Consider the following 25,087-nt stretch of genomic DNA (forward strand, 5'->3'; position numbering starts at 1 on the left):
CTGCCCTCTCCTCTAAGCACCACACCCCAACTCTCCCCCAGAACCAGGGTCTTCTTGGGAAGTCAGTGACTTCTCTGCTCCCAGGATCCCCACTGTTGCCTGGATATGCCCATGTCCTTCCACTACATGAGCCCAGAGTTGTTGTACACTTTGAAACCACCTCTTTGCCCATGGGTACTGCCCTGCCACCAGCCCCAGTGGGAAGCACCTCTGTCTGGCCCTCTCCCACCCCAGTTCCCCACCATGACCAAGGCCATACCCTGACCTGCCTCTTCAAAAACAGACCAGCAGCTCACCCCCTAGACAAAATCACTTCCTCTTTAATTGCTGTTAAAGATTCACACCACCTGCCTCCGAGGAGATGAGGGGGGCATTCCCCCCTGCCCCCATCCCACTCCCCTCCCCAATTACCTGGTCCTTTGCAAAATATTTTAGCCAGAAAAAAAAAAAAAAAAGACCGGAAACCACTGACACAGACAGCCCAAGAGCTGGGTTGATTGAGGGAGGCAGGGCTGGGCCAGGTAAGTCCACCCCACCACCCCCCTTCTGGGGATGGGGAAGGGAGCCTGGAAACCCTCCCAGTCACCTCACATCCTCTCAGCCCTGGCTGGGAGGGACCAGGAGGGTGAGGGATGGGTCTGGAGCTGCTCCGGTGGGAGGGAGGGGCTGGACAGGAGAACAATGGGGGAGGGGTCCCATTGTAGGGGTGCCCCCTACCCCAGATCACCACGGGCGCTGCACAGTCACAGGTACGCAGTCACGGTCACAGACACTCACAACCCGAGAGCACCCCCACCCCACCCCACCCCCTGCCCACCCTTGGCTTCCCTTACCCCAAAACGCCCTCCCCACGCCCCTGCCCGCCCCTGCCCCCATGTTGGGGAACAAAGCAATAAATTACAAGACTCCCCCAGCCCCCTTAGCCCACTCCAGCTCCATCCCTTCTCCCTCCCGAGATAGTAGTGAGGAGGGACCCAGGCTCTTGCTCCCCCCCAGCCCTTTAGCTTCCATCCATGGGTAGGTGTTAGGGGAACGTCCTAATTTCCACTCCTCATGGTCCCTTTCACGGAAAGGGTTGGGGACCCCCTACCCCCGTAAGCAGCAGGGGTCCTGCCCCTCGCTGCCCTTCCCCCCTTTATTGGGCAGTGAGATCAGCATGGAAGGGGGGGTCCCCGAATTGGCCCCGAGTCCCAGGGCTAGCCCTACCTACATACTAACCCCTCCCTCTGGCGTGGCGTCGCCCCAGGAGCCAGCCTGGGTATGGGCTCCCGCCTAGGGATAGTTGAGCACAGGCAAGACTGGGTCTTTTTCCCGCCCCTAGGGGGTGCAAGCGGGCACGGTCCAAGCGCCCAGGAGCCCGAACCGCGGCGGGGGTCCCGTTCCGCAAACACCTAGCGGGCAGACCCAGAGCAATCCGAGTGTGGAACAGTGGACAGGGGGCGTGTTGAGCTGGGGTCTCCGTGCCTCGTTGGGGAGAGGGAGGTGAGTTTGTGTCTTCTGGGAGGCGTGGGGGCTGTGTCTTCGTGGGGGTAGGAAGTGCTCCCGTGGGGCAGGGTGCGGATTGGAGAGGTGGGTGGGTACATCTGTCCAGCGGTCCGCCCGGTGTGGCGTGCCCGGCCCGCGAGGGGGTGGGGGTGTCTGTCCCGGTGGGCAACTATACCAGCGCAACCGGGGCGTCGGCGCGGCCCACGCTGGCGGCGCTGCTCCTGCGGCGGGGGCTGGGCGTGGCGGTAATGCTGGGCGTGGTGGCCGCGCTGGGCGTGGTGGCTGCGCTGCCGCCCTCGCCCGGGCAGCCGTGCTGGAGAAGGATGTCGGCGCACAGCTGGCTTCCAGCCTGGCGGGCGTAGAACAGCGCCGTGCGGCCCTGCGCGTCTCGGGCCGCCACGTCTGCGCCGTACTAGAGGGCGGAAACGGCCGCGTGACCGCGCGTCCCCCAGGGGACCCACACCGCTCGGCGCCTCCCAGATTCCCGAGCCCATCTCCAGGGTCCCTTGGGGAAGATGGCGCTCTCCCGCGCCAGACGTTCCAGAGACGGAATCCTCAAAGACCCCTTTACCTATCTCCCACTCACGTACCCACAGCAGCAGTTGCGTGATGACAACATGGGCGAGCTCGGCCGCCAGGTGCAGTGGGGAGCGGAGCTGCGGGTCTTCTACGCTGGTGTCCAGTGGCCCGTGTCGCGCATGGGCCAGAAGCAGGAGAACGGTGGCCACATCCTGGGCCTGCACCGCGGCCCACAGCTGGCGGCCCAGGGGCTCCTCGGTGGTGCCCAGCGGCGCCAGGAACACCAGCTGCTCGTACTTGGCGCGAATCCACGACTCACGCTCCTCCCTGCAAGACCAAGAGTCAACGGTAAAGGGCTCAAGGGACCCCGAGCCAGGATCTCTGCCTCCTACCTAGAGGACCCTCTCAGGACCTGCACACTCGCAGCAACCCCACCCTCACCCCACTCTGGTCCCTCACGCTTACCGGGAAGAGTCCCGCGTGGGCTTGGCGCGACCCCGCGTGTCGCTCTCCCACACGCGGTTGGCCATATCGTTGCCAATGGCCGTCAGCACCAGGGTCAGCTCCCGCGGCCAGTCGTCCAAGTCGAGAGAGCGAACGCGGGACAGGTGTGTGCCCAGGTTGCGGTGGATGCCGGAACACTCGATGCATATGAGTGCGCCCAGGTTCAAGCTGGCCCACGTGGGGTCTGGGGACGAAGTGCAGAGGTCGGCTCTCACAGCATTCGCTGACTCCAGTGAACCCAGCCTGACATACCACCTCCCAGGCCCCCTCGGCACCCTCTTGCACTCACTGGGGGCCCCGCAGTCCACACAGATAGAGTTCCCCTTGGCGTTCCGGATCGCCTGGATGGCCACGGCTTCGCTTTGGCTGTCAGTGCGCAGCTGCAGAGAGGGTTGGGGTTGGCAATGACTCCCTCAAAACCTCCTCTTCAAACACCTCTGCTCTCCTTCCACCCACCCCACCCCTTAACCCTTACCTTGACCTTACTGCTCTCACAGCATTGCAAACTGGCTAGGATCTGACTCTCGATGGCCTGGACCCAAGCATCCCGCTCCTCAAAACTGGCCGCCTCAAAATGCCACGTCTGACCAGTGCTGGACACGATCAGGAACTCGAAGTTTTCCTCTAGGAGGGATATGATGGGGTCATGAGGAACTGAGTTCAAGCAGGGGCTGCCTTCCCCAAACCCGTCCTCCCTGATGTCCATCCCGAGCCCCTGGGAGGGGGCAGTGGGGGTAGGGGAAGCAGAGGGTGGGGGATAGCAGGAAGCCCGAGCACATGCAGGGGAAGGCAGGGGCACCCCCACCCCTCTGCACCCCAGCTGAGCACCCTTCCCGGCTCCCCACTTGTTACCTGCTTTATAAATATTTCTTAAACTACCAAAGGATTTTAGTTTCCACATTTTGCGCTTGGCTGGTTTCCCGAAGCGAAGGAGATAGAGATAGAAGAGAGAGCAGAAGACAGAAAGAGAGACCAAGAAAAAAGGAGAAAGAGAGGCAGATGGAGAGATGGAGAGAGACAGTGACAGAGTGCCAGAGACAAAGCAGGACAGACAGATGGGGAGAGAAAGCAGAACTAAAGTCAGTGGCCCCAGAGCAGAGTGGAGCAGAAGCCAAGAGCCATGAGAGTAGGCAGATCTGAAACCTGGGTCTGAGCACCCGGCAGAGAGCAGGGGCAGTGGGGACGGGTTATTATGACCAGTAAGGAGCCGGGGCTCTGGGAGAAGGAGGGAGGGGCAGGATCTGAGTGAGCATGGGGCAGGAGGACAGAAGCTGGGTCACAGGGCTGGAATGAGAGGGCCCTGGGGCCTGGGGGGGCAGTCACTGGAGGACAGGAATGGGGATCATTGTGGTCAAGAGCTGTTGGGGGAACTTGGCTATTGCTGAAGGTTCTTGGGAGCAGGGGCTGGGTGGCCAGAGCCCAGGAGCTGAGGAGTCAATGGGGGAAACTGAGGTTGGGGCTGAATCACTGGGGGCCAGGGGGACTTCTGAGTGCAGGGGCTGGGGGCAGGTAAGTGGAGTTAAGGGCAGGAACAGGAACTAGAGGGTCACTAGGAGAGGGAACAGGAGCTACAGACTTATGGGTGTCACTGAGAACAGAGGCTGGAGACTGGGCTTTGGCTGGGGACAGGGGAGGAGAACAGGGGCCGGGGAATGTCCATCTACTTTTCCACTAAATTATGTGCAGTGGTAATGATAGTCAAGCACTCAGCTCAGGCACTTTTCCTCCTGCTGCAGGAGCTGGGCCAGGGATCTGATGTTGGGACTGAGGGTCCAGGGTGGGAGTAGAACTGCCCACCAAAGCCTCACCTTCAGCCTGCCCAGCTGAGCCTTCAGTCTTGGATGGTGTTGTCAGTTTTTTCCTCCTCTGCTTCTTCACCATGGGAGAAGGAGGGGGTTCTCGATTCAGAGGGCTCAGGTCTCCAGATGGGGTGCAGTCTTAGGGAGGAGGACACAGCTGCCTCAGTTGCCCCTTACACAGATTTCCTGATTTCTCAATAGCCTGTCTCCTCTCCTGAGCTAGCTTTGGCATTTTAGGGGGACCCTCCTTAACTGTCCCTCTCTAGGTCTTCCTTGATCATTCATGGGGAGGTGGGCAGATGAGTGGTTTAGAGTCAGACCTGTACTCAGACCCTGGTTCTGCCACTCACTGGCCTTGAAACCTTAAGCAAATCACTTAATCTTAGACTCAGTTTCTCCCTAAAATGGGGATCATGATCTTGACCTGACAAGGTTGCTGTGAGGATCATTTGTTACAATGTTACTTGCTATTAAAAAAAAACAAATATATATATATATATATATATTCAAGCATGCCAAACAATAACAGCTGACTATATGCTGGACAATGTTCTGTTTGTTTAAGCCTCAAAGCAACCCTGTGAGGTAGCAACTATTGTGTCTATTTTACAGATGAGGAAACTGAGGCATGGAGAGGTCAAGTAACTTACCTACATGGCACGTCAGGACTTGGGCTCAGGCAGTTGGCTTTGGAGCCCACTTGTCTTTTTTTTTATTTTATTTTATTCTTTTTCTGAGCAGTAGAAGATATGGAGCTCACTTGTCTTAACCGTGATGATAGACATAACATGACTGAGCTTGGAGCCTGGCACCTGGTAGACGGGTGTTCATGTGTGGGGCTCCATGTGTTCACTCATGCATTCATTCCAGCCTCCAAGTCTCCACCCAGAACTCATTTCCCACCCACATCCCATTTGGATCTGGAAGACAGTAGATGGAGGGTGGTCTCCACTGACCAGTGCTGAGGGCTCGGGCCAAATTCCGGTCTGGCTTCAGCAAGTGCTTGGATGTCTGGTCTGGTGGTGGCTGCAGGGAACTGGGGCTGGGGCTTGGGCTTGGCATGGGAGTTGTGGCATCTGTTAAAAGGAGAAGATGAAACCTCAGTAAGCCTCTCTGTCTCCCGGGCCTTTCCCCATGAGATCTCCCTCTTTATCAACCACCTTCTCATTTATCTAGTGGCAGCCCCCACTTCACTCTTACCCCTCCTACCCCTTTCCCCCAGTCCTGGCCCCTTTCCTGCCCTTTTGTCATGAGCCCCACTCACCAGGGCCTTCACCCATCTGGACAGTGCTCATGTCTTTGACCAGCCCATTAATGCTGGCTGAGGGGCCAAAAGCAGAGATGGCCCTTGGGGGCCGCTTGCCAGGGACTTTGACTGTTGTTCGTAGCAAGTCCATCTCCTTGCCATGAGTACTGTGGATGTAATCCTGGAGGGGTACAGGGTCGAGAGTGCAGGGAAGTTGGGGTCCTTGGCAGTGCGGGCAGCATTCGATGATGATGATGAGAGGGACTGGGGAGGGTGCTGGGAACTGAAGGGGTTAGGATGCGCTTCTAGGGGATGGGCCCCTTAGACGTGGCCCAGCACTCTCTCCTCCATAAAGCATTCCCTGAAAGTGGGCCAAGGAGAGGCCCCTCCTGGGTGCTCGCCCACTAGACTGAAAGTTCCTGCAGAGATGTATTTACCTTTACATTCCTGGCATGGGCACATGGTGGGCTCTTAACACATGCTTGCTAAACTTAAGAGAACAGGACTAGAGCTTCCCAGAAGTGATGTTAGTGCTTGTCAGAGGTACGGACAGGTAGAGCTGGAAGGGCATCCAAGGCTGGCCAGTGTGGCTCAGTCTCTGCCACTCACGTTAATGCTGGGGTGGTAGAGTAGGAAGCCATTACTAGACAGGGTCACGTATTTCTTCTTCCATTCTTTGTTCAAGGAATTGCCACTTCGCTTTAATAGGAAGCTCTGGAATGTGGAAAGACACGTGTGGGAGAAAAGCCAGCTAAGACCAGCTGCCCTCAGCCTGCCCAGGCCCTGTGCCACTCACTTGTTTGATGGGGATGGCTCGCCCACTCCCTGTTGTCTCTCCCCGACTGTCCAAGCTCCGTTTCTCAGAGTCACTACCCCGACGATTCTGGAATGGTTATTGGAATCAGTTAAGGATGGATAGAGGGATACACTGATGGAAGGACAGGAAAGACAGATGAGGAAGGGTCCACGAGAGAGGGGTCTAGGACAAGGGAAGATGGGCAGGTGACAAGGGACAGGAAGATGGGGGAGGTCAACATGTCCAATACCGCAAAAAGGCTCGTCCTGCGCTTGGCTGCTCGGTGTAGAGACCCTGGGGTGCTCAATCCAACCACTGCACCTGCCTCGGCTCGGAGCTCCCGGTGACCGACATTGGGTGAGGATGGGAGGGAAGAAGAGTAGTCGCTAGTGTGGCCCCCGTTACTAGCCTGAGTGCATACGGAAGAGTTAGCAGGGCTGAGATGCCCCTATCCCACCAAGCTACACTTCTACCTAGTTATGGGGAATTTGAGACATTCCTTGATCTCCTCACCATTTATTTATATTATCATTAATAATAAAATATCGTCACTAGCATTGTTACAGTGCTTTAAATTTTGCAAAGTTTGATTTCACAAGCATTATGCTATATAATCTTCCTGCTAACCTTGGGAGGTTAGGTGACTTGCTCAAGGATGTTGCAAATGGTGTCTCAAATCTGGTTGATTTCCAGTCCAACGCTCTTTCTACAAATAGTTTCACAGCCATTTCCATCTGTTCCCCTGCTCCCCCAACCACCTGGGGTACTCTGTACCTGTCCTGGGATGCCCAGCCCCTCCTCTGCATCTTACCAGCCCCTCTGTGCACTCTGAAACCCCAACTCACCTGCCCAGCTACAGGGGTGGAAGCAGCTGAGTGGCTTGGGGAGCTGGGCAGGGACTTGCAGGCAGCCAGAAGCTGTTGCTGTTTGCGTAAGGTCACCACTTTCTGGGCCACTGAGGAGAGGAGGAGTGGGAAGGAGAAGAGGTATGAGCAGGCCGAATACCCAAGACCACCCTTCCATGCCCAGCTTTGAGCAATCCCCAGTAGATAACATAGGCCCCAACTTCTTGTCACTGTGGCCTTCATGCCACCTGTGGCCTCGCCAGCTCCTCAGGCCTGGAAAGGCCTTGTGACTATTAAGCAAACGTCCTCTGGCCTCCCTGCTCTCTCCTCCCTCCCACAGAGGCTAATGTCACTCAGAGAGAGGCCTGGATGCCCGACTTCTAAGAATGTCCCAGGCCTCTAGCTCCCGGCTCCCCACATATGCTGGAGATCAGCACACTCACCCTCCTGGAAGACCCGATCCACATTGAGCCCATAGGTTGCACAAGTCTCATAGTAGCTGCAGCGTTTCATTTCCCCGCACAGAGCCCGGGCACGAGCATCGCCCACCACCCGAGGGGAGGAAGCACTGATCCTGTCTGAGGGGACAGGAAAGAGGCAGGATTGAACGAAGGGCCCCTTTCCCACTTTTCAGGATTCCCTTTCCCTTGTGCTCAGGCTCTGGCTGGGCCCACTGGGGATGGGGTGTGAGAACATGCCTCCTGTGACCACATGGAATGTGAGTGTATAAGCCCTTTCTGGGTGCTGGGCCCAGCTCACATATGAGTCGGCTGGGTAAGCTGTGTTTGTCTGCGTGTGTGTGTGTGTGTCTTCAAAGAATACTCCAGAGGTGAGTGGCACTTCCTGACAAAGTCTGAAATGGGTGAGACTCATGCATGAGTGATAATCACCTTGCCCTGTAATCCCACCGATCCCTGAACGAGTGAGAACACACTTGGCATGTGAACTAGGAAGAGGTTGGGTGTCCATGGGCAACAGGTGGACTGCTCACTCTGCAACAAGAAGCGAGGAGGCAAGCAACAGGTGGAGGCAGGCACCTGCAGAGCAGGCATTCAGATGGAAAGGCTTGCCAGCTCACACAGGTGAGTACAGAAAAGTCTTCTTCACCTGGCAAAGACTTTGAGAGCCTCTGAATCACTACTTTGACAACTAAAACAGTTTCTGTCCTCTTGTTTTCTCCATTATTTACTTTGTGTTTTCTCCTTGTTTTTAGATAAGTTCCTTTAAAAGGTGTCAGCCTGACCCAGCTGTAGCAAAGGGAAGATGGAAAAGGCTTTCTATCCACACTAGGACTTGAGATTTTCTGTCCTATGGCGGTGGCACCAGGAAATGGCAGTGTGAGAACACAAGATAGGTGAGATTTCAGGGAGGAACCGAGATGGCTATTTTAACTGTCCTTTCTTCCCTGGAGGTCCCCTTTTCTCTGCTCAGACCTTGGGAAGTTTGTGTCTGGTTTCACAATTCCTTTTTTTGGAGACCAGACTCCCTCCAAGAGGTCACTGGAATCCAAGTGGCCATTTCCACACCTTAACAAGTTATTGCCCATGTTGGACAATACCTCCGTGGCCTCCTCAGGGCCTCCCCTGAAAGCAGTGCTCCCCCAACCCTCCTTACCTTGTGTCCCCACCAGTGCCAGGGCCAGGCCTCCTCGTCCCTCCACCCGAAGGGAGCTCAGCTGCCCATGGAGACGGCTCACGGCCTGGAAACTGTTCTCATCCTCCAGGCTGAAGACGAAGATCACCGCATCTGCCCAGCCTGAGAACTTGCGGGGGGTGAGGGAGTAAATGGAGAGTCAGACAGGTCTACTCCTGTGGACACTGTCTCAAGTGAGACCTGGGAAACCAGAGCCCTCTCCTTGGCCAGTGCTGACCCAAGCCAGCTTATGCTCCCATCCTCCGCCCCTCACCTTGGCATCAGGTGCCCCAGCTTCTTCTCGGATTAGCACCAGATGAGTCTGTCCATCAACCAACATCTCTTTCTTGTACTGCTCACCTGTTCAGAAGAGTCAGAAGAGGCAATAGGTCAGAGGTGAAAACATCCCCATGCTCCCTGTACCTTAGCTATTGTGGCTTCATCCTTCCCCCTGATCTCCATACCTGCCTAGTCATTGATCTTACTCCTGACCCCTGACCCCAATCCTTAGCTTACTATGGCTCCTGAGAACTCACTCTCTGTCTTCTCCAGCACCTCGTATGAGCCCGTCAGGAATCGGTGGATGAGCGATGACTTCCCACTCCTGGCGTCACCCAGCACACCCTGAGGGCAAGATTGCAGAGCAGAGATTGTGGGAATTAAGAGAAAGCAGGATGCTTGGGTTTGGACACTCCAGAGAACCCAAAGGGACTGGCAGTGTTAAATCAACCAAGTAGGGCCCTTCTGGGGCTGGATGACAGTCAGTCAGGAGACAGCAGTTGGGAAGATCAGGGAATGACTGTGGTAAGAAATGATCCCAAAGCTCAAAGTGGACCACAAGCTGCAAAATGTCAGCAATTCAGTACCAGTTTTTTTTTGTGTTGTGTTGTTTGGGAAATATACCAGATCTGTATGTGTGTAGCATGTCACAACTCTAAGCACTAGATGGAAAGTTTTACCCAATTCTAACAAAGTACATAAAGGACCAAAGGGAAGAGGTCCTGGAGAGGTCCATAGACAGAAAAGGGGATGGGAGGATAAAGACTAAAGAAGTTGTGGGGATGTGGCAAGCCCAGGATGGTGCTATGAAGGTAGACTTTCAGGAGAACTGGAAAACGATTCGATTCCCGGTTCTCACAGACAGAGAGAAGGGGAGAGGAGAAGGGATAGAGTTGAGAATGCAGTGAGTGGGAGGCCAGCTTTCCCTACAGGCAAGGGGACCGGGTTACCTACCAGGCGCAGTTCAGGAATGGAGCGACTCAAAGTCCATTCCTGGCTATTGACCACGGCCTCTGTAATGGGAGAAGGGGAGTAAGTGGGGAGGTTCCCAGCCCAGGAGGACTCCCAACCCTCAGCCACTCTCCTCCCTCTGCGGCTTCCCCTAACCCCCCTGTGCTGGAGAGATGTGTAGAACAGATAGGTTTGAGAGTGGTCCCCAGTCCTCCCATCCCAGCCGCTCTCCCCACAGCTGTTGCTGCCGCTCAGCGGTTGCTTAGCAACGGAGCTAGCTAAGACAAAAATACTTCAGTTGGCATCTCCCTTAAAGCACATCCCCAAACGTGAGTCCCTGCCCCAGACAGGGAGACCAGGGCTCTGATGGTGGCAGGTTCTTCCCTCTGGAAAGAGAATAGAAGACGAGCTCCTCCCTGACCTACTGATTCCCAGGGCAGCTCCTGGGAGGAGGTGCTGGAACACAGGAGAGAGTGGGTCTTCCTACGTCTCCATTTCACAGGAGATAAACTGAGGTGAGGGCCTTCCCTCCTTTTTCAAGGTCAACGGGCACTGTGCGCCTGACCCCTCCCCACAGCCCAAGGGATAGAGCCTGGGTTTTCCTGTGCCTCCTGCTCCCACGCCCTCCCACTAGCGCCCTCCAGAAGAACTGGGGAAGGGCTCCATCCCCTGGCAGAGAGAAGCCACAGGCCTGGGGGAAAGGACGCTCCTTCCGCCCGCCGGTCCGGCCCCCGCGCCTGACACTGGCCGGACGTTCCCGGGGCGCCGCAGCTGCGGCGGGAACTCTGGGATCCGGAGCCATCTGCTCCCACCCGCTCCGGAGCCAAACCCCGGGGGCCGCCTCCGCTCCTGGACCCGCCTCCCCTCCCAGGAGTGTGAGCCGAATCAAGAGTCCCCCGCCTATCTCCTCCAGAAAATAAAATAATATACACCCCTCGGGGGAAAAAACTGCCTTCGCGGTGCCGCCTCCCAAGTCTCCCGGGGTAAGAATTGCCTTTGCAGCAGTTCTGCCCCCCTGACTCACTCCGGGGTCAGTCCCAGGCGGGTTGCAGCGCCGCTCGGGGCGGGGGCGGGGTGGGCGGCGGGGGAGGTGAGGCTTGCTACCCGCACTCTCACTTCACATTTAAATATTCGGCACGTTCCAGCCCCCCGCGCACTCGCGTACCGCCCAATCCGCCTTCACTTCATGGAAAACATCACTAGCCTGCTCTCAGCCCTGCTCTCAGCCCAGGGAAGACCTGTCCCTGGCGAGGAGCTGCCTGCAAGGTCACAGTCACGCCACTGGCCCCGAGTGCTCAGGGGAAACTGAGGCTTCCTCATCCCTTTCACCTTCAACGCCCCTCTAGACCGGCAAAGCCCCGTTTCCACGCTCCCAGAGTCCTGCTGAGGCTGGAAGTGGGCTCTGGGGCTTCTCTGGGAGCGATTGCCTACAGTCACTCTGACCAAGGTTATTATTTTCCCAGAAAGCTCTGAGGCTCTCTCAGTTCCTCCAAAATCAAGTCATCTCTCATGTCGCAAAATGTAGCTACTCACCCCGCTCCCAGACCTCCTATTCTTTGCCCCGTCCTGGGCAGAGGAGCGACCCTGGTTCATCAGCCCACCCAAGAAGAAAGCTTCCCCAGTTTCCTGAACATCGCTCCCGCACCCCAAGCCGAGCATTCCAGGTGCCCTCCCCTCCCTGTTCTCAGGCCCTGACCCTACTCACTAGGGGAGGCACGGAGCTCTGCGCCCAGCAGCTCCCTGGACCCGCTGCCAGAAGACAGGCCCGGGGGTCCGGGAAGGGGCCCGGAGCCAGGAGGCCCCCCTGTGCTCTTGGTGAAGATGCCGCTGATAAACTTGAGCATCTTGCGGTCACGAGTGGATGCTCGGCCCCCCTCCCGGCCCCGTTTCAGCCCTGGAGCTGGGGGTTCCAGAGTGATAGGAGGTGCAGGCCCGGGGGGCTGCGCGGAGGCGGCAGTGACAGCAGCGGCTGAAGTCGGGGTTGCTGGGACGGTTAGCGGAAGAGGAGAGGTGATAGTCGGTCCTGGGTGCAAGTCACTGTTGTCCAAGGTCTTACTCTTGCCTTTCCGAGGGGACAGTTTCCCTCGGGCTCCAGCCCCAGCCCCGACCCCACCAGAGGTCGCGGCTGCAGCACCTCCTCCCCCGGCGACGACGGCGGCAGCAGCGGCAGAGGCAGAAGCTCCAGTCCCGGCGCTGCTCTTTGACCCCTTGACCCTGGGCTTGCCCTCGCTTTCGGGCCATGACAGGCGGCTGCCCGCGCTCTTGCCCCCGCCGGCTTTGGCTCCACTCGTGGTCACGGTCTTGCAAGGCTTGGGAGCCGGCGGAGGAGGCGCCACCTTGAGCCTCCGGCTGCCGGTGCCAGGGTGCGGGGAGGACGAGCCAGGGACGCCGCCGCCCGCCCGGCCTTCGGGTTCCGGGCCCCCCCAGCTCGGGCTGCTGAGTAGGGGGCGCCGGGAGGAGGTGGGGGCGCCCCCGGGCTTGGGGTCGGGGCTCAGCCCCCCGGAGAGCGGGGGTCCCGGAGGGGCGGCCCAGAGGGAGAGGCGGCGGCCAGGAGCAGGAGAGACTGGGCGGGCCGGACTGGCCGGAGCCGGGGACAGGGCGGGGGGCTCCGAGCCCCCCGCGCCCACGCTGCTCGTGCTGATCCACAGCGCATCCTGCCGGTGGAAGAGACGCTCGTGCCGCTTCTTGCCCGGCTCCTCCGCGCCTCGGGGGCTGCCAGGATCCCCGGCTTCGGAGCCTCTGGCCCCGGGGGCGCCGGCCGCGGCCACAGACGGAGAAGGCGGTGGCGGAGGCACCGACTCGAGCTTGACCAGGGTCAGCGAGATGAGGTAGGTCGTTGTCCGGCGCTGAAGCGCGCCCGCGCCCCGGCTCATGGGGCCCAGAGACCCCCGAGCTGGGGAGGGGAGGGGACTCCCCCGGACTGCCTCAGGGGGGCCCGGCCATGGGGCCGCCCTGCTCGCTGCCCCCAGACCCCGGACCCCGCTGAGCCCCCAGCCCGGCTCCGCTGTCGCCGCCGCCTCCGCCGCCTCCGCTTGCGCCCCCCTCCCATCACATGGGGCGCCCCCTCCCCATGCTCCCCGCCCTGCGCCCCCACCCCCTTGGAGCCCTGGGACCTTGGTGCTGCTCCAGGGAGGCGCGCCGGACCGTGCACCCCGGCCTGGGTGGGGGCTCTGAGATGGGCGGGGGAGGGCGGGGATGACAGTAGTGGGGGCAAATGGGGGAGAGGAAGGAATAGGGGGCAGAAAAGGGGACCCGAGGCTGAGGGAAAGGAAGAACCGGTGCGGGGGAGGCAGGGGCGGGGAAAAGGGACTCAAGGGACAGGGGCCGCGGATGCGGTAGAAGAGAGGGGGTCTTGAGGAAGGTGGAAAGCTAGTGGGGCAGGCCGTGCGGGGGATTCGCAGGGGCGCGGGGAGGATGCTGGGGATGGAGATGCGGGAGGCGGCGGGGGAGGAAGGAGGGAACGGGAGGGGGGTGGGAACCCACGGGTCTGGGGTCTGGGAGGGGAGGGGCGTGAGATCCGGGCGAAGAGTCCGGGGGCCTCGCCCGGGCTCGGCTCGGTCCGGATGCGCGCTGTGTCCGGGCGCTCCCCTCACATTGAGGAGGAGGCGGCCCCCAGCCCCCCCACCCTATCTCCCCCCTCCACCTTCTCTCCACCAGCACCGCTGTCTGCGAGGGCGGTGCAAAATCCAGGACTGGATTTCCTTCCCAAATCCTGGGCTGGATTTCCTGGGACTTGGACTCACCTCCTCAAACAACCTAGCCCCCTCCTCTTGCACAAGGTTAGGAAGCTCTACTGTGGGGTATGGCATTTAGGGACAAGGGTGAAAATAGATTTATTGGGCGGACAGACAGCTGTGAACAGAGCCAACTCGGGGTTATTGCCAATTCTACAAAAGCTGAAGTGGGAATGTAGTGGGCTCTGAAATCCTTTTCCTGGGACCCCTTGTCTCTGTTTGGTACCTAAACACTTTCCATTTCTCATGACCCAGCTCCTTTTCCCACCCACACCCCCACACTTGATACTTTGATGGGCTCACGACTTGAGCCCAACTGTCCTAAAGTGAACTTGGAAAGTGTTCCCCAGGGATGGAGACAAACATGGAACTTAGTAGGGTAGTAAAGAGATGGTGTGCCTGCGGGAGGGGGTGGAGGAGTTCAGGCCACAGGGTGAGTCAAAGGCTCCAGTTCCAGGTGAAGGGAGAAGGAGTGCCTCTAAGATTGATACCCCCCATACCAAAATGTATCCAGTCTCCATAGCAACTGTAGCTCCAATAGTGCCTCAGAAACAGCCAAATAAGCAGAGAGGAAGGATCCCTGTGTATGGTGGGTGGGAGGCCACTGGGGATGTTGGGTTTGTGGAGGCACCACCCTCACACCTGGTTACCCATGTGTGGGAGATTTCACTACCCGAATATAAGGACCCTTCAGTTGAGGCAGCGCCAGCCAGCCCCTTTTGGGTTCCCATTCAGTCTCCTGAGGTTTGCTGGGTGGGACTCTTTTTAGAAGGTTAAAGAGGAGGTAGGCAGACTGAATGGAAACTGTCTGCTCTGTGTCCTCCACTCTTCTAGGGGCCTTGGAGTTCAAGGCTCTCTATCCTCCAGTCAGGAAGCAGTTAGGCCAATGTGGAAGTGAGGCTGAGACCCCTTGGGGGTGGGGTGACATGGCAGGGGGAGGTCTCTCCACAGCCTTGGAGACCTCTCCCCAGGACTTGGGGAGTCTCAGCAGTCCCCTGATTTGGCGTCCCACCCTCCTGACGCAGCTGAGACTATAATAAGTGCTGCCGTGGGCGGCTCTTGGAGGCAGAAGCCAGCATGCTCGGCCTGGTGGGGGGTGAGGGTGGGGGGGTGCTGAACCAGGATGCTGGGAGCCCTTTGTTTTCCCAGAGGCCTGTACCCAATCCCTGCATGGTTCTGTCCCCTGGGGTCAGCAGCTTCTCCCTCTCTCTGTAGAATCAGGATGACATCATCCCAGGACAGGAGAACCCCTTAGTAGTCCTCTTTGAAGTAGAGGGTGAAGGAGAATTGTTGGCTCTGGCTTAATCTTTAGTCCTTGGATGGCCTCAGTATTCCTTTATGTTCAATGGGAACAGAATCCCAACTCTTAGGGAAGGAGTAGAACAAATCACTTGTAAGTAGTGGAGACTTCTCAGAGATTTCCACCTCCACCCCTTCTCACTACCACCTTCTTCAGAGCTAAGCAGAGCTTTTCTACCTGGCCTACACCTCTCTCCTCCTCCTTTTTTTTTCAAACGGGGTGGGGCTTAGAGTTTCTCTCTAGGAGGCCCCACAGGCCACTCCCCCAGGTCTGCCTTTCCAACCACTATGGGTGTCAGGGAAGGTTTCAGGTGTAGTTACTGGCAAAGAGTGGGGGAACAGGAGGTGAGAGTGGCACTAACCTCAAAAGGGCAATGGTAAGGAATCAGACTGTCCCACTAGGAATCCCAAGGAGCCTTTCCTTCCCCAAGTTATGCTCTGGTGGCCTCTACCAGCAGAGAGGTCTAGCAGGAGGTGTTCTTGATGGAAAGAATGGTTTCTTGACACCCCTCCTGCCCCCCACCCATAGGCTGCTGAGAATGGAGATAGATGATGTGCTTCTACCAGACACCTTTCATGAGCAGAGAAACCTGCTATTGTTAGCTTTGTGCTACCTCAGAGGTGAATGAGAATAGAGCAAGCTGGAAATGACCTCCAGTTCCACCAGTTCCTCAGCAGTGGGGCCTTGTGGATGGAGAGAAGCTGTTCCTGCCAGGGCCCCACCACAGGACTGAAAGCTAGGGTGTGCAGGAGGATGTGGCGGATGGTGTTGCCATGGCAGCACTTCCTCCCTGTGTTGTCATCACTTGCTCTAATGGCACTAAGGAGGTAGAGCGGAAGGTGTGGGGGGGGGGGGAGGAAGACCGGAACAGGAGCAAGGGGAAGAGAGGGGACCAAGAAGAGTCCTGGGGACTTCTCCATACTTCAGCTCTGCAGAGCATGGTGTGTGAGTGTGAGTGTGTGCCTGAGAGCCTGAGATTCTCTGTGTGCTGTATTTCAGTATGCCTGGGTGTGTGTGTGTGTGTGTGTGTGTGTGTGTGTGTTTCTCTCTACAGCTGGAGAACAAGAGGTCACTGATCCTTAATGGGTCCTGGGAATGGACACATTATCCAGTCCCAGAACCTCCTGCCCCAGACTGCTTCCTGCTCTGGACTCCCCAGGCAGGGACTGAGTCCACCATTGGTCTGTCACAGCCTGTCTTCCCCATGCTCACCCAATTCTCCATTACCAAGAAGGTCAGCTCAACAGTGACCTGTATTTTGATCTCCTGGGAAAAGGATCAGAGTTGGGGGAAAAGGAAGAATGATGCCTCCCATGTCTTTTTCCATCTTCCCCAAATATATTCTTCCCCAGAGTCCCAGTTCCATCTTGGAGACTAGGAAGTAGCTGATTGGGAAGTGATATATGACACAGCTAACCCTTCTTTGCCCCTGCTGGTCCCCAATACACCCAGATTGGAGTTGACCCTTCTCTTACCTCGTATGCTGTCCAGTGAGACCTGGATGCTGTCCCGAAGTTCAGTGTTGTCCACCCTCTCTGCCAGCTTCCTGAGGCGACTTAGAGCCTGCTTGGCCACCTCATGTCGTCTGACTTCTGCTCTCACTGCGGCTACAGCCAACTGCCTCTGGGCATGCATGTTGCCCAGACCAGTCTTGCCAGGCTAACAGCAACCTCTGGCCCTGAAGCCCATGGCCCTGCAGCCCCCGAACCCCAGAAGGCCCCTTCTGCTTTGCCCCAGAACTCCCCGCCCCTGCCCGCCCTTCCGTCTGTCTGTCGGCCTCACTTCCTGACTGGTGAGTTTCAAACCCACAGCCTGGGACAGCTCTGCCTCCTGTACCTCACACCCCCCCTAGTGTTAGCCTATCAGCCCTGCCAGCCAGCCTCTGCTAGGATTTCCCAGCCAGGTGGATGGAGAGACCTTAACAAGTATCTGGCCCAGGGCCTCCTGTGGGAGGTGGTTAATTAAAATGGGTGTTGGTTCCGGGAGAATGTGGTGAGCCAGGTCCCAGGTGCAATCCCAAACTCTTGGTGACCTGCAGATTTGTGTTGTCTCAAACTCTCACAGGAATACACACACACTTGGTCTGTCACCCTCAAAGCCCTGCATTCTAGTATATACTTGTACTCACCAGCCTGTCTACACAGCCCAATGTGCCCTGCAACACAACCCTTCCTTGGTTAGCTACCCACTGTGACCACCTCCTGTTTAACAGGCCCAAGATAAAACCCCCATGCTGCATGTTCAATTATTTTCATAATAATTAACATGTCTATAAATTTAATAGTTTACAACACACTTTCACTTATTTTATCCTCATGACAGGCCTGAGGGGTAGGATTATTTATCTCTATTCTGCATAAAAGGAAACTGAAGCTCAAAGAGGGTAGTAAGAGGTCAAAGACATGGATCCAGATCTTCTGATTATAATATTGGTACCCTTTTGACTACAACACACAACCAAGATGCTTGCCAGCTGGTTCCCCTTCTCCCTAATCCCACTGTCCTGCCCTTGATTTAGGATGGGAAAGAGAAGAGGGTGGTTGAAGAAATGAAGGAGAGAACAAGGATGGGGGCTGCAGGTGGGAAGGGGCTGGGGCTGGGAGCAAGGGAGTGGGAGGTTGGAGGTGGTAGGTAGTTTGAACCTAATTACTTTGTTTCAAGACTGAAACCTCTCTGGCCTGGCCAAGTGTCTCTTCTGCATATCTTCTAGATACTAATTTATGAAGGACAGGAAATTATAAATATGTGAATATCTGTGTAGTTGGAGATGAAGCAATTGAGGTTGGGATTACCCACTGGAACCTGTAAAATGGCCTGAAGAGTAAAAACTAAGATTGAGTGTTTACCATGTGCCAGGTACCGTTCTAAGCACTTTACATACATTAACCACCCAAGAGGTAGGTATATTGTTATTTATCCCAATTTTACAGATGAGGAAACAGTCACAGAGAATGTAAGTACTTGGCCAAAGGATACACAGTTAGTAAGTGGCAAAGTTGGAACCCATGCAGTCTGACTAGGCTTAAGACTATACTACTTAGGCAGTCATAGAATCTAAGAAGACACAAATCATCCTGTGCGGTTGACTGGAAGTTTATCTTTTTTGTTTCTACTGATACTGCTTTTTTATCCTAGGGGAGAGAAGAATTCTGTCTTTCCTCACCTCCATGAAAAGGATGATGTGTCAAAGCACTAAATAATTGTTATGGATCAACCCACCCTGGAGTGAAAATATGCATACTCCCCCTTCTCCTCATTTACTCACATCCCAGACTCCTCCCTTTGTCATTTTTTGCAAGCTCTGGATCAGGCATGTGCTCTGAAGATGTGGGGCACACCATGTGTGCACCCGTGGCATTGTAACATACAGATGTGCGCCAGCCTCAGGCTGCTGTTTTCCACACTGAATTTCTGGCATAGTCACACCCCGTTAGGAGGGGATATGGGACACGACATGTATACCAGTAGACACATCAACGTGTGAGGATTTGCTGAGGGTTGCCATGCCGAACCTGGGGCCTCCGTAGCCAAGCTAAATTGGCTCCTCTGAGTGTTCTGGAGTGTGATGCAATAACAACAAAACAATGGCGTCATCATGAGGTCACTGCAAGACTAAGGGAAAGGGGCGGAGAAGGGCCCTCCTTTGAGGGGAGGAGTCCTTTCCGCCTAGCTCCACCTCCCACCCCGTCCCGGGCCTCCGTGTCTCTCTCTTCACCTGAGTTTCTCCAGAGCCTCCTCCCTCGGATTAGCCCTCTCCCAACTCCGACCACAGAAAGCTCCGTTTTCAATCCGGGTCTTTGGAGTTTAGGCACGGTCCCTATGAGAAGCTCTGGAAAGCCTGCCCCTAGTTTTAAGTTTCATCCAATGGAGAACCTAAAGGAGGGGCCAGGAGGCGGGTCAGTGACGTAATACGGATTGATTGGCATTCAGACCATCGACGACCTGGATTAGCCACGAGTTTCTCCAATCCAAAAGCAGGGGTGGGACGGTGCAGGCGCAGAGTATTGGGTTTGTCTGGCTTCGATTTAAAGAGACAGAAGCTGTCGGGATCTTAGAAGACGGTCCCCAATACCCTCCCCCCAAGTCCTTGGGACCACTTGGGTCCCCAGAGCTGGGGAGATGGTTTGCGGCGGATTTGCCTGCTCCAAGAATGCGCTTTGCGCGCTCAACGTGGTCTATATGGTGAGGTTCTGGAGGTGGGGGAAGCTTCAGGGCTGAAAGACGGAGTGGGGAGAATCTCTAGGGGACTTCCTGTGGGGAGAGGGGTGTACTGAGGGTTCCGGGAAGATTCCCGGGAACTTCCGGCGAAGAGGGAATTCCTGGGGACTTCCGTGAAAGAGGGGAGACTTCCGGTGATGAAGGGGTTTGTCTGGGGGTGGGGGAAGTGAACTGAAGGCTGTGGGCATAAAGTCCCATCCCTTCTGTTTACCTGTTTCTCCCAAAATATAGAGAAGTGATGGAGTGATGCTAAGGGTTCACTTTTTATATTCAGCCACTCTATCATCCCTGCCATCCCCTACCCGCCATTCCAGCCATTCTGACCTTTGGGAGGAGCGCTCAGGGATGCTCTTGGCTACCACAGCACCGCCCCATTCCCCATTCCCACACCAATCATTTCTTTTTTTTTTTTTGCCCAAGCCCCCTTGTAATGGCCTTCAACTGTACTGCACATTAGAATTGAGATGTATCCTGCTTTGCTTCTTGTAGCTGGTGGGCTTGTTGCTCATTGGAGTGGCTGCCTGGGGTAAGGGCCTGGGTCTGGTGTCCAGCATCCACATCATCGGAGGAGTCATTGCTGTGGGAATCTTCCTTCTCCTTATCGCAGTGGCTGGACTGGTGGGTGCTGTCAACCACCACCAAGTCCTGCTATTCTTTGTATCCTGAACTGAAGTGATGGGGGCATCCAGGCTTCTGGGAGGGTTGAGTCAGAGGGTACAGGACTTTAGGGACCATGGGGACATGTTTCTCTGCCCTGCCCTGTACCATAATTTATGAAGCAAGAGCTGATTTTACTTTCAACTCATGGTGGCATAAATTCTATGAAGAGACTAGATGGTTATTATAGATGGTACATAAAGCAATCTAGGACTTTTTTTTTTTTCCATAACTCTTGATCTCAGTACATGATCATCCTTGGTTTGGTCTTCATCTTCCAGTTTGGAATCTCTTGCTCATGTCTGGCTATTAACCGAAGCAAACAGGTAAGGGGATGTCCTTTTACCTTTTCTTTTTTTTTTTTCCTTTCATTAACCTCTAACTCCTTCCACTCAGTCTGGCCCCAACTACCCAAATATCATCCTCAGGTCCACTACTTCCAGACTGGAGTCATTTGCTTCCTCTGGGGTATTTGGTTAATCTTTCCTGAAGATGATCTAGAGGGAGAACCTGAGAAGGTGGATATCTGTCATCAATTGTAACACCATGTGTTTCTAAGGGATGTTGACTCCCTTAGCTGGAATAGGGAAATTGAGGCCTTTAAACTGAGATCAGGATGTAGGGAGACTGATTTCCCTCTGCCTTTATCCTTCAGACAGATGTCATCAATGCTTCTTGGTGGGTCATGAGTAACAAGACTCGGGATGAACTGGAAAGAAGTTTTGATTGTTGTGGCTTATTCAACTTCACAACCCTCTATCAACAAGATTATGATTTCTGCACGGCAGTGAGTTTGGGGGAGGAGCAAAGGAGAGGGTGCAGCAGCAGGGGGAGGGAAAGTGGGCAAAGACAATGTCCAAGCTGGAAAGTTTGGTTTTAATGTCATTGCTTCTTTAGCAGCTCTCTTATAATGGGGCTTTGTGCTGGGGGCTGAATACAGAGACTAGGGAATTAGCCAAGTGGGATTTTAAATCTAGAACTGGTCAGATAATAGTAAATAATTCCTGTGGACATTCACCATAGATACTGGTGAATAGCAACTTTGCATTCTCCACATGCACATTTTATCCTCAGATCTGCAAGAGCAAGAGCCCCACATGCCAGATGTGTGGCGAAAAGTTTCTTAAGCATTCAGATGAAGCGCTGAAAATCCTGGGGGGTGTTGGACTCTTCTTTAGCTTTACAGAGGTAACATTCTCCAGTTTCTTCACATACACCCTTTCTCTACAAGTCTTAACTCCAGAGATTGAGAATTGATTATCTCTCTCCCTTTGTTCCTACAGATCCTTGGTGTTTGGCTAGCAATGAGATTTCGGAATCAGAAGGATCCTAGAGCCAACCCCAGTGCCTTCCTATGAGACTTTTGATCCGTCTGACTTCTCTTGTGCTCTGCTAAGCTTTTTTTCCTCCCTTAGGGAAAACCTAGGGTCTATAGCCCTTTTTATCTGAGAAAAAGGAAAGGCCCTTTGCCACATCCCCTAAAACTGATTGAATAGTGAGACTTTATGCCTTGACATATTTTGGTGTGAGCAAGATTATAAGGAATAGGAAGAAAAACTTCCTCCCTTTCTCCCCAAGGAAATATGGTAAGCTTCTGGGAGTACATGGGATGGGGCTGAAGTCATTCCTGTTTCCCTTCTTCCCCCTTCTGTATGCTGGAACACCTCAACACACCCTGTCTGGCTACAAGGGCAAATTGGAGATATAGCCAAGGAGAAAAATCACCAAGAACTCTTTCTTGGAATAAGCAAGACCCAGTTTGAGAAAGTTCTGTGAATATAAAAATAAAAACCATTTTAACCCCATATTCGAAAAAGCAACTTAAGTTCCTTTCTAATCTTTGCCAGTCAAGGGGCTCCACTGACTGTCTAGACCCTGTAACTTAAGGAGTCTTTAAGGTTTTGCAGGGAAGTTCCTTCTTCCAAATGGTTTTTCCAAATCTCCCAATGGCAAAGCCAAACAAACATAAAAAAAGACCATATTTCTTTGTTTTGTTTTGTTTTTCCTGTATAAAAAAGGACCCCAATATCAAGGTAGGGTGGGGGACAAGAAAGGATATACCCCTTAGTGTAAAGAAATAGGCAGTAAGAGGAGAAACCTCAAAAGAAGAGGTAGAAGGGGAATGTCATTAAGGCAGCAAAATACTCTGTAAAAAGTTGGAAGAGGAGTCTCCATAGCCTTGGAGATGAAGGCAGAGATCGCCTTCTCAGTGGGGTTCTCTCCACTCAAGTGTCCAGAAGGGAAATGGCAGCTTCGCTTCCTTTTGTGGCAGCCACTCCATTGCTCACTCCGGATTACCTTCATCCTTACGTAGATAAGAGTGCTGCAGAGCTCGGAAGGCAGAAATTCGCTTGTGTGGGTTAAAAGTCAGCATTTCCTGAGGAGGGAAGCAAAGGTCAGAAAACCATGAAGAAAAAAAAAAAGACTTCTGCCCACCCCCATACCTGGGATGGGCTCTCTTCTACATCTCTCTGTGGATGGCCATTCATAGCTGCAATAAAAACTGCACCCCACCTACCAACTAAGTCTACGTAACCACAGTGGTCTGGGCCCTTTTGTACTACTCCATTTCTTACCCCATTCTCACCCTATCCCCTCGCCCATGCCCATGCCCGGTACCAGCAGCAGCTGTGCTCCAGACTCCTCCATCTCGGGCACCACCGACTGCACTGGGCGGGGACCTCTTGGGGGAAAGGCACCTCGGGGTAGAGAGACATCTCTGGGCCAGTCGTCCTCTGGAGGCAGCCCAATCAGGCTACAGGGGACAGGAGAACTCTGGTCAGGAGAGTCCTTCTCCAGGCCCCATCCCCACAGGCAAAGCCAGTTGCCATCAGGGCTCAGCAGGAGGAGGATTCAGAGGGGAAAATTCTTATCTCCCTTGCTGGTCACTTACTCAAAGATTTTGCCCAACTGGTCAGCTTCAGAGTTTCCACAGAAGAGAGGCCTAAGGTAAGAAGGGACACAAGGTGGCAGTCATTTTCAAAGATATCTCAGTTGAACGGTTACTGCTTAGAGGCTCAAAATAAAAAATATGGAGAATAAAGGGATATGAAGTTCCTAATTCTAGAACATTTCAGAGCTTCTGGTTATGGGCAAGATGGTCAGTGGTACTCAAGTAAAAGAACTGGCAGGGTGTGGATGTGGTTTTATGAATAAGAGATTTGGGGAATTCAAGGTGATCCAGGGAACTTGGATCCCATACTTTCGACGAAACATCTCTGCAAAGATACAGCCAACGCTCCACATGTCCACAGGTGTTGCATATGTAGACTGCAGAAGAACTTCTGGAGCACGGTACCAGAGTGTAACAACCTAAAGGGAATAGGAAGAGTGGATGAGGCCCCATGGGTTACCATAAGGTAACTGCTTGACTGAAGACATGAAGCTCGTGACTTCTCAATTGCTATGGGCACTCTCCTACCCCCAATCAGAACCCATTTTGGGTACTATCTTTCTACTGACCACGGGTGTAAGTGCCATCTGGTAGCTGTAGATTCTGGCCAGGCCAAAGTCAGCCAGCTTCACTGTCCCACCACTTGTCACTAGAATGTTTTCTGGCTTCAGATCTCGGTGAACGATGCAATTAGCATGCAGAAAATCAAGGCCTCTTAGAAACTGGCGCATCAGATCCTAGTTTGGAAAGGGGAGGTACAGATGCACTATACCCAAACCCCCAAGAGGTTCTTCTACAAAGGTCCCAATCCCCCTCTCAGTTATCTACCCACCCCATTTACCTTGATGGTCTCCGCTGGCAAACCTGGAGGGGGTGCCTTGTCCAGATAAGTTCTTAGGTCTTGGTCTATATGCTCAAACACCAAGGTTACCTTGATCTCTCGGTCAGTTCGGGATGTGGCACAGACGTCCATCAGCCTGGCCAGAATAAATGGGACCTCACTGGTCAATCCTCTTTCACCCAACATGGCCTCCCATATTTCCTCAGGGTCCCCACTTCTCTCCTTTTCCCCTTTACTCCCCACTCCCAACCCTCCACCACCTTCTCACCGAACAACATTGGGGTGCTCAAAAGCCTCCAGCCGCCTTAGTAAGGCCACCTCTCGAACTGTGCTGATGGGAAGGCCCCCTCCAGCTCCTCCTCCATTAGGCACTCTTACACTCTTGAGGGCCACAAAGTGGCCACTGTGGGGATCACGGGCCTTGTACACCGTCCCATAGGCACCGACGCCAATTTCAGCCACTGGCTCATATCGAGAGGTAGCCATTCTCAGATCAGGGGAGGTCCTACAATCACAGAGATTCCTACCACCAAAATTCCCTTCCAGAGTTAGGATGGTATGAGCCTGCAGCAACAAGGTGACTCCCACAAAAGACAGCACAAAGCCACCACCACCAGCATCCCGTCCCCTCCCACCCTTCCATGGGGCTGGCCCCAGAGATAACACAATGACTCTAACACCAACCTCTCCAGCCACGTGAGGCCCTAGAAAAATGCCTTTTCCTTGGGACCATCGCCCCCCGCACAAAGGAGATCACACATGATACACGCCTTGTATCGAAGATCCCACAGCCCCGTCTCTAAAACTACACCTCCCCACAACCACAAAGGCCCTACTTCCCGCCGTTGAGCGACTCTTCCATAACCAGCCCAAGAAGCGCACGCGTGGGAAACCGTGGGGGGCGGGGACCGCCCTCATTCCTGGGAAGGGGCTGCACTCACCTCACGCCAGGCCGGGAGCTGCGGGGGCGGCCCGTTATCGGGGCCCCGGAGCCAGTTCCTTCGGTGCCATACACCCGAGCTCGGTCCCGGGCAGCTGGACGCTACGGGCCCGACCATAGACACAGGCCGCAGGCTAGAGAGGCCCCCTCACCCCCACCCTCACCATGTGACCAGCTGCCAAAGAGGCGCGCGGAAACTGGCAGGGCGGGGCGAACGCCGGACGTTTGGGGCACGTGACTGCCACCCTTGCGCCGGAGCCGCTTTGACTGGGAGGGGGCAGTGAGGGTAAGGGGGCGGAGGGGCGATGGCAGTCACGTGATGTGTTGCTATCACACGTGACCACTTGACATTGCTCTGAGGAGCAGAGGTGTGGCTATGCTGCGGGGCACGTGACTGGCTGCCATAACCCAGGCTGGGAGCGGGGTGGGGTTGGGGGGACCGAGAGAG

The 25,087-nt window shown here is 55.0% G+C and overlaps 3 protein-coding genes across 7 annotated transcripts; 1 reads left to right on the plus strand and 2 right to left on the minus strand.

The window, feature by feature from the left end:
- Positions 1–300: 300 nt before the first annotated feature.
- On the minus strand, positions 301–16,773 carry AGAP2 (ArfGAP with GTPase domain, ankyrin repeat and PH domain 2). 3 transcript variants are annotated; one of them, XM_012777117.2, is made up of 19 exons: positions 11,762–13,643; positions 10,060–10,118; positions 9,363–9,450; positions 9,101–9,186; positions 8,809–8,956; positions 7,638–7,772; positions 7,195–7,304; positions 6,600–6,758; positions 6,350–6,436; positions 6,163–6,267; positions 5,572–5,734; positions 5,264–5,383; positions 4,317–4,445; positions 3,361–3,420; positions 2,984–3,132; positions 2,798–2,888; positions 2,470–2,692; positions 2,076–2,331; positions 301–1,897 (listed from the first exon to the last, which is right to left on the minus strand). In XM_012777117.2, exons 1-19 carry the CDS (start codon positions 12,927–12,929, stop codon positions 1,655–1,657), a joined length of 3,579 nt encoding a protein of 1,192 aa, XP_012632571.1. In that variant the 5' UTR covers positions 12,930–13,643; the 3' UTR covers positions 301–1,654. The 3 variants fall into 3 exon arrangements, with proteins under 3 accessions (XP_012632571.1, XP_012632572.1, XP_012632573.1); XM_012777118.2 differs by lacking the exon at positions 3,361–3,420 and having other exon boundaries at positions 902–1,897; positions 11,762–13,043; XM_012777119.3 differs by lacking the exons at positions 3,361–3,420; positions 11,762–13,643 and adding an exon at positions 16,566–16,773 and having other exon boundaries at positions 903–1,897.
- On the plus strand, positions 12,802–21,770 carry TSPAN31 (tetraspanin 31). Of its 2 annotated transcripts, none has more exons than XM_012777130.3 (6): positions 12,802–12,884; positions 19,798–19,965; positions 20,211–20,291; positions 20,621–20,752; positions 21,040–21,153; positions 21,249–21,770. In XM_012777130.3, exons 3-6 carry the CDS (start codon positions 20,214–20,216, stop codon positions 21,321–21,323), a joined length of 399 nt encoding a protein of 132 aa, XP_012632584.1. In that variant the 5' UTR covers positions 12,802–12,884; positions 19,798–19,965; positions 20,211–20,213; the 3' UTR covers positions 21,324–21,770. The 2 variants fall into 2 exon arrangements, with proteins under 2 accessions (XP_012632584.1, XP_012632582.2); XM_012777128.3 differs by lacking the exon at positions 12,802–12,884 and adding an exon at positions 19,035–19,272.
- A 176-nt stretch (positions 21,771–21,946) lies between these two features.
- Positions 21,947–24,908, minus strand: CDK4 (cyclin dependent kinase 4). 2 transcript variants are annotated; one of them, XM_012777126.3, is made up of 8 exons: positions 24,641–24,908; positions 23,968–24,222; positions 23,700–23,835; positions 23,428–23,595; positions 23,168–23,277; positions 22,859–22,909; positions 22,585–22,720; positions 21,947–22,342 (listed from the first exon to the last, which is right to left on the minus strand). In XM_012777126.3, the coding sequence occupies exons 2-8, from the start codon at positions 24,183–24,185 to the stop codon at positions 22,250–22,252; spliced, it is 912 nt and encodes a 303-aa protein (XP_012632580.1). In that variant the 5' UTR covers positions 24,186–24,222; positions 24,641–24,908; the 3' UTR covers positions 21,947–22,249. The 2 variants fall into 2 exon arrangements, with proteins under 2 accessions (XP_012632580.1, XP_012632578.1); XM_012777124.2 differs by having other exon boundaries at positions 23,968–24,204; positions 24,641–24,906.
- Between the last annotated feature and the right edge of the window lie 179 nt (positions 24,909–25,087).

This window comes from Microcebus murinus, chromosome 10 (genome assembly GCF_040939455.1).
Source record: "Microcebus murinus isolate Inina chromosome 10, M.murinus_Inina_mat1.0, whole genome shotgun sequence".
NCBI classification, from domain to species: domain Eukaryota; kingdom Metazoa; phylum Chordata; class Mammalia; order Primates; family Cheirogaleidae; genus Microcebus; species Microcebus murinus.